Raw genomic sequence first — 13,881 nt, 5'->3', positions numbered from 1 at the left:
TTGATAAAACCTCAGAACCTAAGGTATCTTTGTGCAAATTTTCAAGAGATTCTGAGCAGTAGTTTTTGAGTTACGATTGGAACAAAAAACGCCGGAATAATAATAATAAAATATAGCTGCGAGCAGCGATGGCGGGCTCCCGATCGTAATTTTGTAGCAGCGGATCCTGCTGTCCATTAATAGAAATACTTTGGAAAATTACACTTTGGTTATACAGAGTACTAAAAACCATTGAAACTGAGTTGTTAATGACCCTAATCTATTACCATTAAGACATGTTCTACTGTTGTTATATAAGAGCATTCCGATATGCGGAAGGATATGTGCTATACTGTGTATGAGTATAAGATGATCTGGATTATCACTAAGATATTTCACCGGTCTGTTTTGACCAAGAAAAAAGTGTTAATTTTGGTTCTGGACCTGTTTAGGATGGATGATACCAGCATGAAGGGGTGTTGGTGACTTGTTATTGTAATTGGCAGGAAATGGATCTTGACATTTGACACGTGCTAAGGGAAGAGATGGCATGGGGCATTATCTAACAGTAACAACACATGGGTCACCTCATGTTATATTCTTGTTGAAGAAATTCAAGCAATCAGCAAAGAAAACCCCAGTCTTCCAAGCTTTTAATGTCAAAGTTTAAAAGAAGATTAGCTGTAAACGCAATAGAGATCATTGCACTTAAGTAAGTAAAGAAAATGACTGGTTTCTAAACGATAATGATATTGGTAAGTAAAAAATACTTCCTAAAGCTGGCATTATATCAGGGATTTCTCAGAAAAAAAGGGGATTTTCAATAATGAACAGTTTCGCGTTATTAAAAGGTAATTTGATAGTGCTGAAATCCGTTCCAAGAAACCATGTGGTGTTACTTTGATACCAATGTTTCAAAGTCATTGTCATTCATAACTGGCGCCCAATGAAGCTTCAAAAGAGTGGACCTTCTAAAACAGGGCATTTTTCCTGTTGACTTACAAGTCACTACCGGTGTCAGGATGGATATGTACAGTACTGTGTATCATTATAATATAGCCTTTATTAACTATGTGACATGTAACTTGTCCTTTTTGATTGAAAGACAGTCCTATTTGGCACAGGTCCAGTTTGGCATTATTAAGGGTGGTAACTCTATTCGTCCCGTTGGCAACTGGAGCCTTCATTACCCGCCACTACAACAGTATCAGCATCTGTAGCCGAGTATTATACTGCTCTCCTATCTTCTATTTTACCTATTTTCAGTGCCGGCCGAAAGAATAAGTGTTTGTGCGTTTAACACAATCTACCGAGAGCTTAATTAGCGCATCTCGCAAAACGCTACCGTGGCTCACGCTCCATAATGCACTCGACTGACCCATCCTCAGTAAAGCTAACGCGCTGTGCGGTCAATTAACATGCATTCCGCAATTATGTGTTTGCTTAACTCTATTGACAGACAGCGTGTATTGTGAATTCGCGCCAATGCAGATATGAGCTTCCACGTGCACCACTAACGAACAAAAAATACGATGTTGATATAGATCCATCTGAAAACATTAATGCTCTCCATACATCATGTCGTACAAGGTGTCTGGTTCTGTTATGCGTTTTGGATATATCGTCCATACATGCTTGTGCGCGAAACTGCGTGCTTCCCGCTGGCAGAGAGTACAACATATAGAAAATCCATACAGAAACAGACTATAGAAATCGTTACCGTCGAAACATGAAGTGAAATTGAACCGGCCTGTTATTACTTGAGGTTGTGGTAAGAAAATTGTGACAAGTACGTTTAAAAGATAGTACATTAATCGGAGAGTTCAGGGATATCAAAATTTCAATCACAAAGCTACCCCCCCCCCCCCCCCTCCCCCCATAAATCCCACTGTCTGAACAGCATTTATGAAGGAGGCAACACTTCGGGCGGGAAGTAGGTCATGTCATGATAGCTGTCTCGCCATACCATTACCGTGCACGTGGATCACGTTCCAATATGCACCCGACCGACCGACCCAGCAGCATGGGACTGAGGTACGCTGACACGCTGTGAGGCCAATAAACATGTATGCGCAGTTCTTTGCTTAACTCTGTTGACAATGTGTATTGTGAATTCGCCACAATTGATGCAGATAGGAGCTTTGACAGAACAAAACATACGATGTCGATATTTACACCAAGCTACACTGTTTTCTATGCAGAACCGTTGAACATGCGAGCGCAAACGTAAATGTATTTCTATAGTCCGTTTCTGCTTGCGTTATCCATCAGCTGTATAAACACTGTATCTCATTGACCCTGGTAACTGATTTCTGTAGTCCACAGCCGAAAACTATACACAAAGCTCACGTACTGCAGAGTGTAGTTGGTTATATAAATAAACCGATACCACTGGTCTATCGACAATAATGTAGCGTATAGCGCAAAGAGGACACAGTATTGCTGGCGATTGAAGTGCAGTGAACGGGACTTATTTGTAACTTTACTGCTGCTTCTTTCAGTGTCTTTTACTTTAAAAAAATGTTTGAAGTGTCATAAAGCCCCTTTGTCACCCCCACAAAATGACATTTTCAAAACACGTGAGATAAAGAGTTTGATGTATGTAGGATTTGTGACTGCATTTCAATATCGAATTGCACATGTAAATACCAAAGAGTGCCTCGTCTGGCAGTTGTTGAATGATCTGGTTTGGAGCAAAATGTTGAAAGATATTGTTATACATAAATTATGCATCATTTCTCTCTCCGTCGTCCTCTTATTTCCTATGTCGCTACAATTAGGCGTGGTAACAGACATCCCCATTCTACATACACACACGAAATCTGGTCGAAATCGGACCAATTTTAGCCAAGTTACTGGTGGTCAAAGAGTTCCCTCTTGAAAACGCTGTAGCTCCGTTGTCCGTTGAGCTACAGACAAACGGTTTGGTGTTCTGGAATGGTCAGGACATGAGGTATCAGGAAAAAAAATGACTTTTCACATTAGAACGCTTTCTGCGAAGTATGGTACTTGGAGACAAAGTATGGAGAGTTTGGAAGCTTTTTGAGCTGGTAGTTTGAGCTGAGGAGATTTTGGGAGTCAAGTACTGAGAAATTTGGTAAAAAACAGTGCCAAAACCTGTAATCCAATATGGCTGCCAAACGGTGCGTTTTAGCGACATTGACCGTCGAGGCGAAATTGTTGGGCATCTGATACCGCAGCTGCACAAGAAATTTGGAAGTCATTGGAGCAGTAGTTTCGGAGATATCAGCTGCTGAAATTGCAATTTTTGAAATTGTTTTGAGTTACCTACCCTTAGTCCTTGAGCCTAGAGCCTTGAGATTTTTGTGGTATCTGCTTCAGGACCTAAGCTATCTTGCTACTGGTTCTTTAGTTACGATTGGAACAAAAAACGCCGGAATAATAAATAATAAATAATAATAATAAATCGAACAATTACAATAGGGCTCTTGCCTTGTAGGCAGGGAGCCCTAATAATAATAATAATAAATCGAACAATTACAATAGGGCTCTTGCCTTGTAGGCAGGGAGCCCTAATAATAAATCGAACAATTACAATAGGGCTCTTGCCTTGTAGGCAGGGAGCCCTAATAAGAAATCGTTATCTTTGCGATTTTGGCGGTTTTGACCCTGGGATCGGGTAGCTGGACTAATTTTTTTTTTAAAAATTCAAGGTCACCAAGGTCACGGGGTCAAGGTCATTTAAGTGGTCCGTTAAACGAAAATGTACTTTTTTGGCGAGCTGTCATTCGACTGTTATTGCATGTATGGTGGAAGTGGTTGGTATTTATGCATTACCCCGACCTGTTCTAGCATATGTATAGGAAAATTTTGATGAAATATATGTCCGCCGTCCGTCCGGGCATCTGTCCACCAAAACCTTGTTTTGTCATTTTCTCACGAACTATGTAACGTACATATCTGAAACTTTGCAGACATCTTCCCATGGTCTGTATCTAATAGTGCTGTGAATATCAATGCATTCCGTTGTCAAGTTTGGTTTCCATGTCAACCAGACGGAAAAAAACCTTAAATCCAAGATGGCGGCCAAACGGCTGGAAATATCCATTTTTACGGCCCGATTGAAAAATAATCAGTATTTTATGACGGTGTCACATGCAAAATATGGTAGCTATTGGACCAATATTGGCGGAGATATATGCTGTTTTGTGCCGTTTTTATCACTTTTTGCATTTTGACGGTCTTTAATGCAATATGGCTGCCAAATGGCGCAACTTTTGACAAACAGCTAAGAACATGAAATGTTTAGCGTCTGATGCTGGTGCATTGTGGTAATTTGTAGCACTTTCTATGAAGAACTTTGGCAGCTACGTAGTTTGCAAAGTAATTATATTAGAGGCTACCAAAATCCAATATGGCCGCCACATCACATGACTTTTGACATAAGAGCAAGAAGAGATCTTGTTCAGCAACCAAAGCAAGATACAACAAAGGTTGTTCAAGTGCCTTACCTGATAAGTTTCCAATGCCAGAGCTTCGTAAAGATGTCCTGTTAAAGCTTTGAAAATAACTTTGAGCCGGAAGTTGGAGTCAATATTGCGGCCATTGAAGACATATCTCAGCATTTTATCTGCGAAGTTGGTAGTATGGTACTTGGAGACAAAGTATGGAGAGCTTTTGAGCTGGTAGTTTGAGCTGAGCAGATTTTGGGAGTCAAGTACTGAGAAATTTGGTAAAAAACAGTGCCAAAACACTTAATCCAATCTTGAGCCAAACGAAGCAATTTCGCTACATGGGATATGTAGGGATTATGTTGGGCATCTGATTCCGCACCTGATCAAGAATTTTGGAAGTCTTTGGAGCTTTCATGACGGAGTTATGAGCTGTTGAAATTGCGATTTTTAAAGTTGTTTTGAGTTATCTGCCCTTAGATCTTGAGTCTAGAGTCTTGAGATTTTTGTGGATATAACTTCAGGATCTAAGGTATCTTTGTGCAAAATTTCAAGAGATTCTGAGCAGTAGTTTGTGAGTTAGGATTGGAACAAAAATCGGCGGAATAATAATAATAAAATATAGCTGCGAGCAGCGATGGCGGGCTCCCGATCGTAATTTTGTAGCAGCGGAGAAGAATAATAATAAATCGAACAATTACAATAGGGCTCTTGCCTTGTAGGCAGGGAGCCCTAATAATAATAATAATAAATCGGACAATTACAATAGGGCTCTTGCCTTATAGGCAGGGAGCCCTAATAATAATAATAAATCGAACGATTACAATAGGGCTCTACAGCCTTTCGGCTTGGAGCCCTAATGATAATAATAATAATGATAATGATAATGATAATAATAATGATAATGATAATGTATACATATTGTGCTGAAAGTTCCAGACACTTAGTATCAGCTCAAAGTGCAACATGATATTACATACATCACATACACACACACAATGACAAAACAATAGGCATGGAAAACTGGCAGTGATAATGGTTTGGGTACCAAAAGGATTTTAAATAGGTTTTGAGTGAGTGAGTGAGTTGGGTTTAATGCCGCTTTTAACAGTATTCCAGTTAAATCACGGCGTGTCAGCTTAATGTGGGAGGAAAGCCCAAAGTGTTGCATGTCTCAGACATTTACCACTTCGGTGAAACCCACGACAAACCTAGAAACATAATCGGGGCAAAACAAGATTCCAACCCACAATCATAGGTTTCTGGCCTGACCAAGGGACTCTGCACAGCGAATCGCGGCGCCTTAGACGACTGGGCCACCCATGCCCCCAAATGGGGTTTGAGTGAGTGAGTGAGTGAATATGGTTTTACGCCGCTTTTAGCAATATTCCAGCAATATCAGGGCGGGGGACACCAGAAATGCGCTTCACATATTGTACCCATGTCGGGAATCAAACCTGGGTCTTCGGCGTGACGAGCGAACGCTTTAACCACTAGGCTACCTGACCGCCCCTCAAATGGGGTTTGAAGGAAGCCAATGTCGGTATGAGCTGAATGTGGAGTTCCACAGAACTGGAGCAGTGCAACTGAAGGAACGGTAGCTGAGTGATTATAGGTAATGTTTCGGTGTTCTCTGGAGATTGAGAATGGCAGATTTCAATTATCCTGCAGGTTCTGGATAGTATATCACAGAGATACTTTGGACTTGTTTCATGAAAACACTGGTGGGTGGGTGAAAGAATCTTGAATTCTATTCTTGCTCACATGGTCTGCCAAAGCAAAGGATGCAGAGCTGGTGTGATATCTGATCAATGTGATCGGTGGTCCTATTGATGATTCTGGCACCAGTGTTGTGTACCTGGAGTGTTGAGAAAGGTATCTGGTAAGCCACAGTACATACTACTTCAGTAGTCTCGTCATGACTGTACTAAGCATCTAACAAGTATGCATGGCTTCCCGAGATAAGAAATGGTCCTAAATATCTCATATGATGGTAGCATGTTTTACAGGTATTGTTGAGCAGGCTCTCCATTTTCAGATCTGAATCTATGTGTAGTTCAAGGTTCTTTACAGATGAGGAGAATGGTATATTGGAATCACCAATCAGAACTTTTTGTAAAGAAACACTTGTGATGAATCGTCTATATGTTGGTTGCCAGCTGCTTATTACTTAACGTGTGATCAGCATCGAAATGACTACAGTTCACCATAGCATTAACATAGTTCACCAGCTAAGTTCATCATTTAGATCACCCCAATATGTTTATCCATAATAACAAACAGGAGGATTATATATTAAAGGTTACCACACTGATATTATGTCCTAATACTTTTGGTTCTGGGATCACCATTCTGCAAGACACTGGGTAATTTAGTCAGGACAAGGGGCAATCTGTACAATATACACTCACATACTTACATAAACATCATATATATACAAGTACCGGTACAAATATATACAACAATAGTGAGCATACATAGACTTCCCAGTGAACTGAACAGCAGGGACCAAGCATGTTTCTAGAAGTGAGAACAAGTTTCGTGAACTGTTTAGTATTTGAGCTAACATACTGGTATACAGAGCATACCATTGTTTTGGGACAGTTCACCAATCACAGCAGAGATTGTGTGGACCAACCATATCAGCATTTAGATAATTATAAGTATGTCATACAAGGTTTAGTGCTGTAGACAATGGCATTTTCAGGGAATGGTCCTTTGGTTACATTGTGGCAATTTAAACTTTATTTAGATTGATATTTGGACTCCCAACATAGCAAAGATATCGGATTCTAATACTTTATGTATATATACTAAAGTCCATTATATTAATGTCAACCATTAAGGTCTTCAACAGTTATTACAGTTTTGAACATTTATTATTGCCAAACTTCTGTTCATCTTAATGCTCATGATAAAACTTTAGTCAACACACTTTAAAAAAGAGATTTGAATTTCAGAAAACGACCCCACCCTCTACACTGGAACTAACACACTTGGAAGGTAAGAAGGCAAATATCCAAAATGTTAGGATTTGTTTACAAGTTTTAATACCTCTGGGAAATATATAAATACCAACACAACTACAAACTTTCATACAGAGGGTTTATTTTACCATTCAAAGGAAAGTATTTCATATAAATAACCTTACTAAGATTTTCATTTTGTCACTACTACGTCACATCTGCCAGAGTGAGATGTCTCCAAACATTAGATAACCCCTCATCAGTAATATCCAATGTTCACTGTGTTTTCAATTTCAGTGATGAAGTGTTCACACCGATCCAACTCACTTCACCATCATCACCACCAGACACCTTCTTTGCCTCTTCTACTCCCCGATATCCCACTCCAGACATCAACAACCATGACCTGCATCAACAACTACCTGGAAGAACTGTGTCATCAAACCTAGCAGACAACAACGGTACAGTCACCCATGGTTGGAGGGGTGATGTCCACCACTACCTCCAGGATGCCTGGGGCAGCAGACATCATGTTTCAACAACGTATACCAAACACAGTCCAAATCTCTACATTCCCCGGCAGTCAACTTACACACCAAGAATGACAATGGTGTATCATACCAAACCTGGTGCAAATGCTCATGAAAGGTCAAGGTCAGTGACTAGAGTGAAGAAACAAATGCCCCAGTATGTGCGGAGTCGGTCTCAGTCCCCTCACTCACTCCGCAATGCTCCGTCTCTGACGGCCGAAGATCGAGTTGTCCTTCACGCAGTACAGAGTGGAATACAGAAGCGTCAGCGGGCCCTCAGACTCTCTCTGTATCAGCTGCCTCACACAAATGATGATGACTGGAAAATCTGAAAGGACACTACAGACAAAGGCAATGATGGCTTACAGTGTTTCAGTCATCAGATTCAGAAAACTACCTGCTCTCCAATCAGGCTGTGGAAATATTTATTATTTGTTTTTAAAACTAGTAGGGTGTTACAACTTGTTCAAGCAGAATAAACTACAGGCTGACTGGATATGTTTATTTGTTGATATGACTCAAAGGAAAAAAGAATATGCTATGGTGAGAATAAAACTAATGTAGCAGCAGAAATATATTATTTATCTAATAGAAATAACCAGCATTCATGAATCTTACTATACCTTATCCATGGTATGTCCATTATCACATGTCTTACAAGGACCAGAACAGTAGCTGAGTAAAGGCATTGAGAAAGATTGAACTTTTCGCTCTCTCACAGTTTAACAGCCTTGACCTTGTAGTTATACCATATGTCTTGCATGTGTGGAGAAATTGGAGTTTTGTTAGATCTTGAAATATAAAGAATCTGAATACATAATGTGAAAGATTTAATGTGTTCTCTCTCCAGCTTTCAATGATTTTGTAGACTTCCACATAGAAGTGTTTGAGAGAGTAGACAGTTTCACATGCTGACCAACATTCTGACCAAGGTTTACAACATATTTTTGTTTGGTCTATCTGTTAAGGATATGTCCACTATTTAAGAAATAAACAGCTCAAGGTCGTTGTTTATCGTACAATAAAATACAGCAGGGATAATATACCACTTGGGGTTGCGCCCCTCATTGTTTATTCTCCCTGCTGTGTTTTATTGTACAATGAACAACTTCCAATCGTCATTTATTTCTTAAATAAATGCTGGATGGTCAATCTGTTGAGAGTTTGCCAGTATGACACTCAGCTGCATGTGTAGGCTCAATTGGAAAATGTCTGTAGCATCCATTGAACATATTCCTTAACATTGTCTCAAGTGTTGTTGGCATATATCATTGCTGGAACATGTCGTGACTCTTGCATGTGGGGCACAATGAGAAAATGTACACAGGAAGTGGTGCTTCAGCATGTGGTTACATGTACACAGGGGCTTCAGCATGTGGTTACATGTACACAGGAAGTGGTACTTTAGCATGTGGTCACATGTACACAGGAAGTGGTGCTTCAGCATGTGGTGACATGTACACAGGAGGTGGTGCTTCAGCATCTGGTGACATACACAGGAAGTGGTGCTTCAGCATGTGGTTACATGTACACATGAAGTGGTACTTCAGCATGTGGTTACATGTACACAGGAAGTGGTGCTTCCGTATGTGATTACATGTTCACAGGAAGTGGTGCTTCAGTATGTGGTTACATGTACACAGGAAGTGGTGCTTCAATATGTGGTTACATGTACACAGGAAGTGGTGCTTTAGCATGTTGTTACATGTACACAGGAAGTGGTGCTTCAGCATGTTGTTACATGTTCACAGGAGGTGGTGCTTCAGCATGTGGTGACGTACACAGGAAGTGGTGCTTCAGCATGTGGTGACATGTACACAGGAAGTGGTGCTTCAGCGTGTGGTTACATGTACACAGGAAGTGGTTCCTCAGTATGTGGTTACATGTTCACAGGAGGTGGTGCTTCAGCATGTGGTTACATGTACACAGGAAGTGGTACTTCAGCATGTGGTTACATGTACACAGGAAGTGGTGCTTCCATATGTGGTTACATGTTCACAGGAGGTGGTGCTTCAGCATGTTGTTACATGTACACAGGAAGTGGTGCTTCAGCATGTTGTTACATGTTCACAGGAGGTGGTGCTTCAGCATGTGGTGACGTACACAGGAAGTGGTGCTTCAGCATGTGGTGACATGTACACAGGAAGTGGTGCTTCAGCGTGTGGTTACATGTACACAGGAAGTGGTTCCTCAGTATGTGGTTACATGTTCACAGGAGGTGGTGCTTCATGATGTGGTTACATGTACACAGGAAGTGGTGCTTCAGTATGTGGTTACATGTACACAGGAAGTGGTGCTTCAATATGTGGTTACATGTACACAGGAAGTGGTGCTTCAGTATGTGGTTACATGTACACAGGAAGTGGTGCTTCAGCATGTGGTTACATGTACACAGGAAGTGGTGCTTCAGCATGTGGTTACATGTACACAGGAAGTGGTGCTTCAGTATGTGGTTACATGTACACAGGAAGTGGTGCTTCAATATGTGGTTACATGTACACAGGAAGTGGTGCTTCAATATCTGGTTACATGCACACAGGAAGTGGTGCTTCAGCATGTGGTTACATGTACAAAGGAAGTGGCGCTTCAGTATGTGGTTACATGTAGACAGGAACTGGTGCTTCAGCATGTGGTTACATGTAGACAGGAACTGGTGCTTCAGCATGTGGTTACATGTACACAGGAAGTGGTGTAGTCTTGCAGTGACAGACTCAATCTGGCTAATAGTTCATGTAGTGTATCTCCCTGCTTCGAAAGCCTCTGGCTTTTCTCTGCAAACTATACCTGACATCTTAACTCTGCCCCTGCATTCTCTGCATTCCAGTGAAATAGGAATTATTTTGTAAACATTATGCATTTCATGTAACATTTATGTATCGCGATACTTAATCAGTGAATGCTTGGTTAGTTTAGTCTCACTCAATGTATACCAATGTGTTTGGATATCACTGTTGAATGAATACCAGCACAAACAACAGGCTCCCCATCCTGGCTTGAATATTCCTGAAACATCTATGAATTCTGCATTTTATGGAGTGGCTAGAAGCACTTCTGGGTTGTATCCCTGGAGTTGCAGGACTCAACCATCTACCCCTACACATTCCCAAGGCAGTGGAATGTGTAACAATTGCTTACATGTAGGACTTATTACAGACTCAAGGATGAACTGCTTTCAAAGACACATGATGCACATTTTGTACATACTACATTAGTATAAAAGCTGCGAGTTGTGTATATATCATTCAACTGCTGTACTCTATTAGCTGATCACAATGTTAAGTTGTATGCTGTTGTATTGTTGCCTTAACCAGAAACATAGACTGCTTATCAGAGTATATATGTGTAATTTGTGTAGTTTCTTCTTCTTTGTTTGTTGTTTAATGCTGCACTCAGCACTCCAGCTAATTGATTGTGCTCTGTAAATAATCAAGTCTTCACCCGACAATCCAGTGATGCCATGAGCATTGATCAACACAATTGAGAAATGATTTACATATATCAACCAAGTCACTGAATCAGACCACCTGATCCTGTTAACCGACCCTATGACAAGCATAGTCGCCTCTTATGACAAGCATGGGTTGCTGAAGACCTGTTCTAATCCAGTTTTTCACTGGTCTTATTAACAATGAAGAGAGTCCACAAACTCCATCCCTATTAAGTGGATCTGGGTGACAACCCAAGCAGCATAAAAGGCGCTAGAAGAGTGCACAACCCAAGCTGCCTAATAGGTCCTAGAAGAGTGCACAACCCAAGCTGCCTAATAGGTCCTGGAAGAGTGCACAACCCAAGCTGCCTAATAGGTCCTGGAAGAGTGCACAACCCAAGCTGCCTAATAGGCGGTAGAAGAGCCCACAACCCAAGCTGTCCAATAGGTGCAAGTAGCGAGCACAAACCAAGCTGTCTAACAGGTGCTAGAAGAGTGCACGACCCAAGCTGACCAATAGGTCCAAGAAGAGAGCACAACCAAAGCTGTCCAATAGACGCTAGAAGAGTGCACAACCCAAGCTGTCCAATAGGTGCTAGAAGAGTGCACAACCCAAGCTCCCTAATAGGTCCTAGAAGAGAGCACAACCCAAGCTGTCCAATAGGCACTAGAAGAGTGCACTACCAAAGCTGCCTAATAGGTCCTAGAAGAGTGCACAACCCAAGCTGCCTAATAGGTGCTAGAAGAGTGCACAGCCCAAGCTGCCTGAAAGACGGTAGAAGAGTGCACAGCCCAGGCTGTCCAAGAGGTGCTAAAAGAGCCCACAACCCAAGTTGCCCACTTGGTGCTAGAGTGAGTGAGTGAGTATGGTATTACACCGCTTTTAGCAATATTCCAGCAATATCACAGCGGGGGACACCAGAAATGGGCTTCACACATTGTACCCATGTCGAAAATCGAATCCGGGTCTTCGGCGTGACGAGCGAACGCTTGAACCACTAGGCTACCCGACCGCCCCACTATGGGCTAGAAGAGTGCACAACCCAAGCTGTCCAATAGGTGCTAGAAGAGCCCACAACCCAAGCTGTCCAATAGGTGCAAGAAGAGTGCACAACCCAAGCTGTCCAACATGTCCTAAAAGAGTGCACAACCCAAGCTGTCCAATAGGTGCTAGAAGAGTGGACAGCCCAAGCTGTCCAATAGGTGCTAAAAGAGTGAATATCCCAAGCTGCCTAAAAGACGCTAGAAGAGTGCACAGCCCAAGTTGCCCACTAGGTGTTAGAAGAGTACACAACTGAAGCTGTCCAATAGGTGCAATAAGAGTGCAAAACCCAAGCTGTCCAATAGGTGCTAGAAGAGTGGACAACCCAAGCTGCCTAATAGGTCCATGAAGAGTGCACAGCCCAAGCTGTCCAATAGGCGCTAGAAGAGTGCACAGCCCAAGCTGCCTAAAAGACGGTAGAAGAGTGCATAGCCCAGGCTGTCCAAAAGGTGCTAAAAGAGCCCACAACCCAGGTTGCCCACTAGGTGCTAGAGTGAGTGAGTGAGTATGGTTTTACACTGCTTTTAGCAATATTCCAGCAATATCACAGCGGGGGACACCAGAAATGGGCTTCACACATTGTACCCATGTCGGGAATCGAACCCGGGTCTTCAGCGTGACGAGCGAACGCTTGAACCACTAGGCTACCCGACCGCCCCACTAGGTGCTAGAAGAGTGCACAACTGAAGGTGCCTAATAGGTGCCAGAAGAGTGCAAAACCCAAGCTGTCCAATAGGTGCTAGAAGAGTGCACAACCCAAGCTGCCAAATAGGCGGTAGAAGAGCCCACAACCCAAGCTGTCCAATAGGTGCAAGAAGAGTGCCCAACCCAAGCTGTCCAATAGGTGCAAGAAGAGTACACAGCCCAAGCTGCCTCATAGGTCCATGAAGAGCGCACAACCGAAGCTGTCCCAAGAGTGCACAGCCGAAGCTGACCAATAGGTCCAAGAAGAGAGCACAGCACAAGCTGTCCAAAAGGTGCTAGAAGAATGCACAACCGAAGCTGACCAATAGGTCCAAGAAGAGAGCACAGCCTAAGCTGTCCAATAGGTGCTAGAAGAGTGCACAATCCAAGCTGCCTAATAGGTCCAAGAAGAGAGCACAGCCCAAGCTGTCCAATAGGTGCTAGAAGAGCCCACAACCCAAGCTGTCCAATAGGTGCAAGAAGAGTGCACAACCCAAGCTGTCCAACAGGTCCTAAAAGAGTGCACAACCCAAGCTGTCCAATAGGTGCTAGAAGAGTGCACAGCCCAAGCTGTCCAATAGGCTAGAAGAGTGAATATCCCAAGCTGCCTAAAAGACGCTAGAAGAGTGCACAGCCCAAGTTGCCCACTAGGTGCTAGAAGAGTGCACAACTGAAGCTGTCCAATAGGTGCAATAAGAGTGCACAACCAAAGCTGTCCAATAGGTGCAAGAAGAGTGCACAACCCAAGCTGTCCAAAAGGTGCAAGAAGAGTGCACAACCTAAGCTGACCAAAAGGCGCTAGAAGAGTTCACAACCTTAAGCTGCCCACTAGGCGCTTGAA

At 42.4% G+C, this 13,881-nt stretch overlaps 2 protein-coding genes across 2 annotated transcripts in view; one reads left to right on the top strand and one right to left on the bottom strand.

The window, feature by feature from the left end:
• Window positions 1–8,797, top strand: part of LOC139446729 (uncharacterized) — a 36,605-nt gene extending 27,808 nt beyond the window's left edge. Inside the window, exons 8-9 of the mRNA XM_071228029.1 lie at window positions 7,352–7,394; window positions 7,655–8,797. Coding sequence (XP_071084130.1) covers window positions 7,352–7,394; window positions 7,655–8,219 — 608 coding nt within the window. The 3' untranslated portion in view covers window positions 8,220–8,797. The remainder of the gene's footprint in view (window positions 1–7,351; window positions 7,395–7,654) is intronic.
• The window catches only part of LOC139446728 (uncharacterized), a 122,382-nt gene that overhangs the window by 18,645 nt on the left and 89,856 nt on the right, over window positions 1–13,881 (bottom strand). The gene's annotated exons all lie outside the window — the stretch shown is intronic.

This window comes from Haliotis cracherodii, unplaced genomic scaffold, assembly GCF_022045235.1.
Source record: "Haliotis cracherodii isolate W230 unplaced genomic scaffold, xgHalCrac1.p SCAF_6, whole genome shotgun sequence".
Lineage (NCBI taxonomy): Eukaryota > Metazoa > Mollusca > Gastropoda > Lepetellida > Haliotidae > Haliotis > Haliotis cracherodii.
Note: the sequence above shows the minus strand (reverse complement) of the source record. Positions and strands in the feature narration are given on the sequence as shown.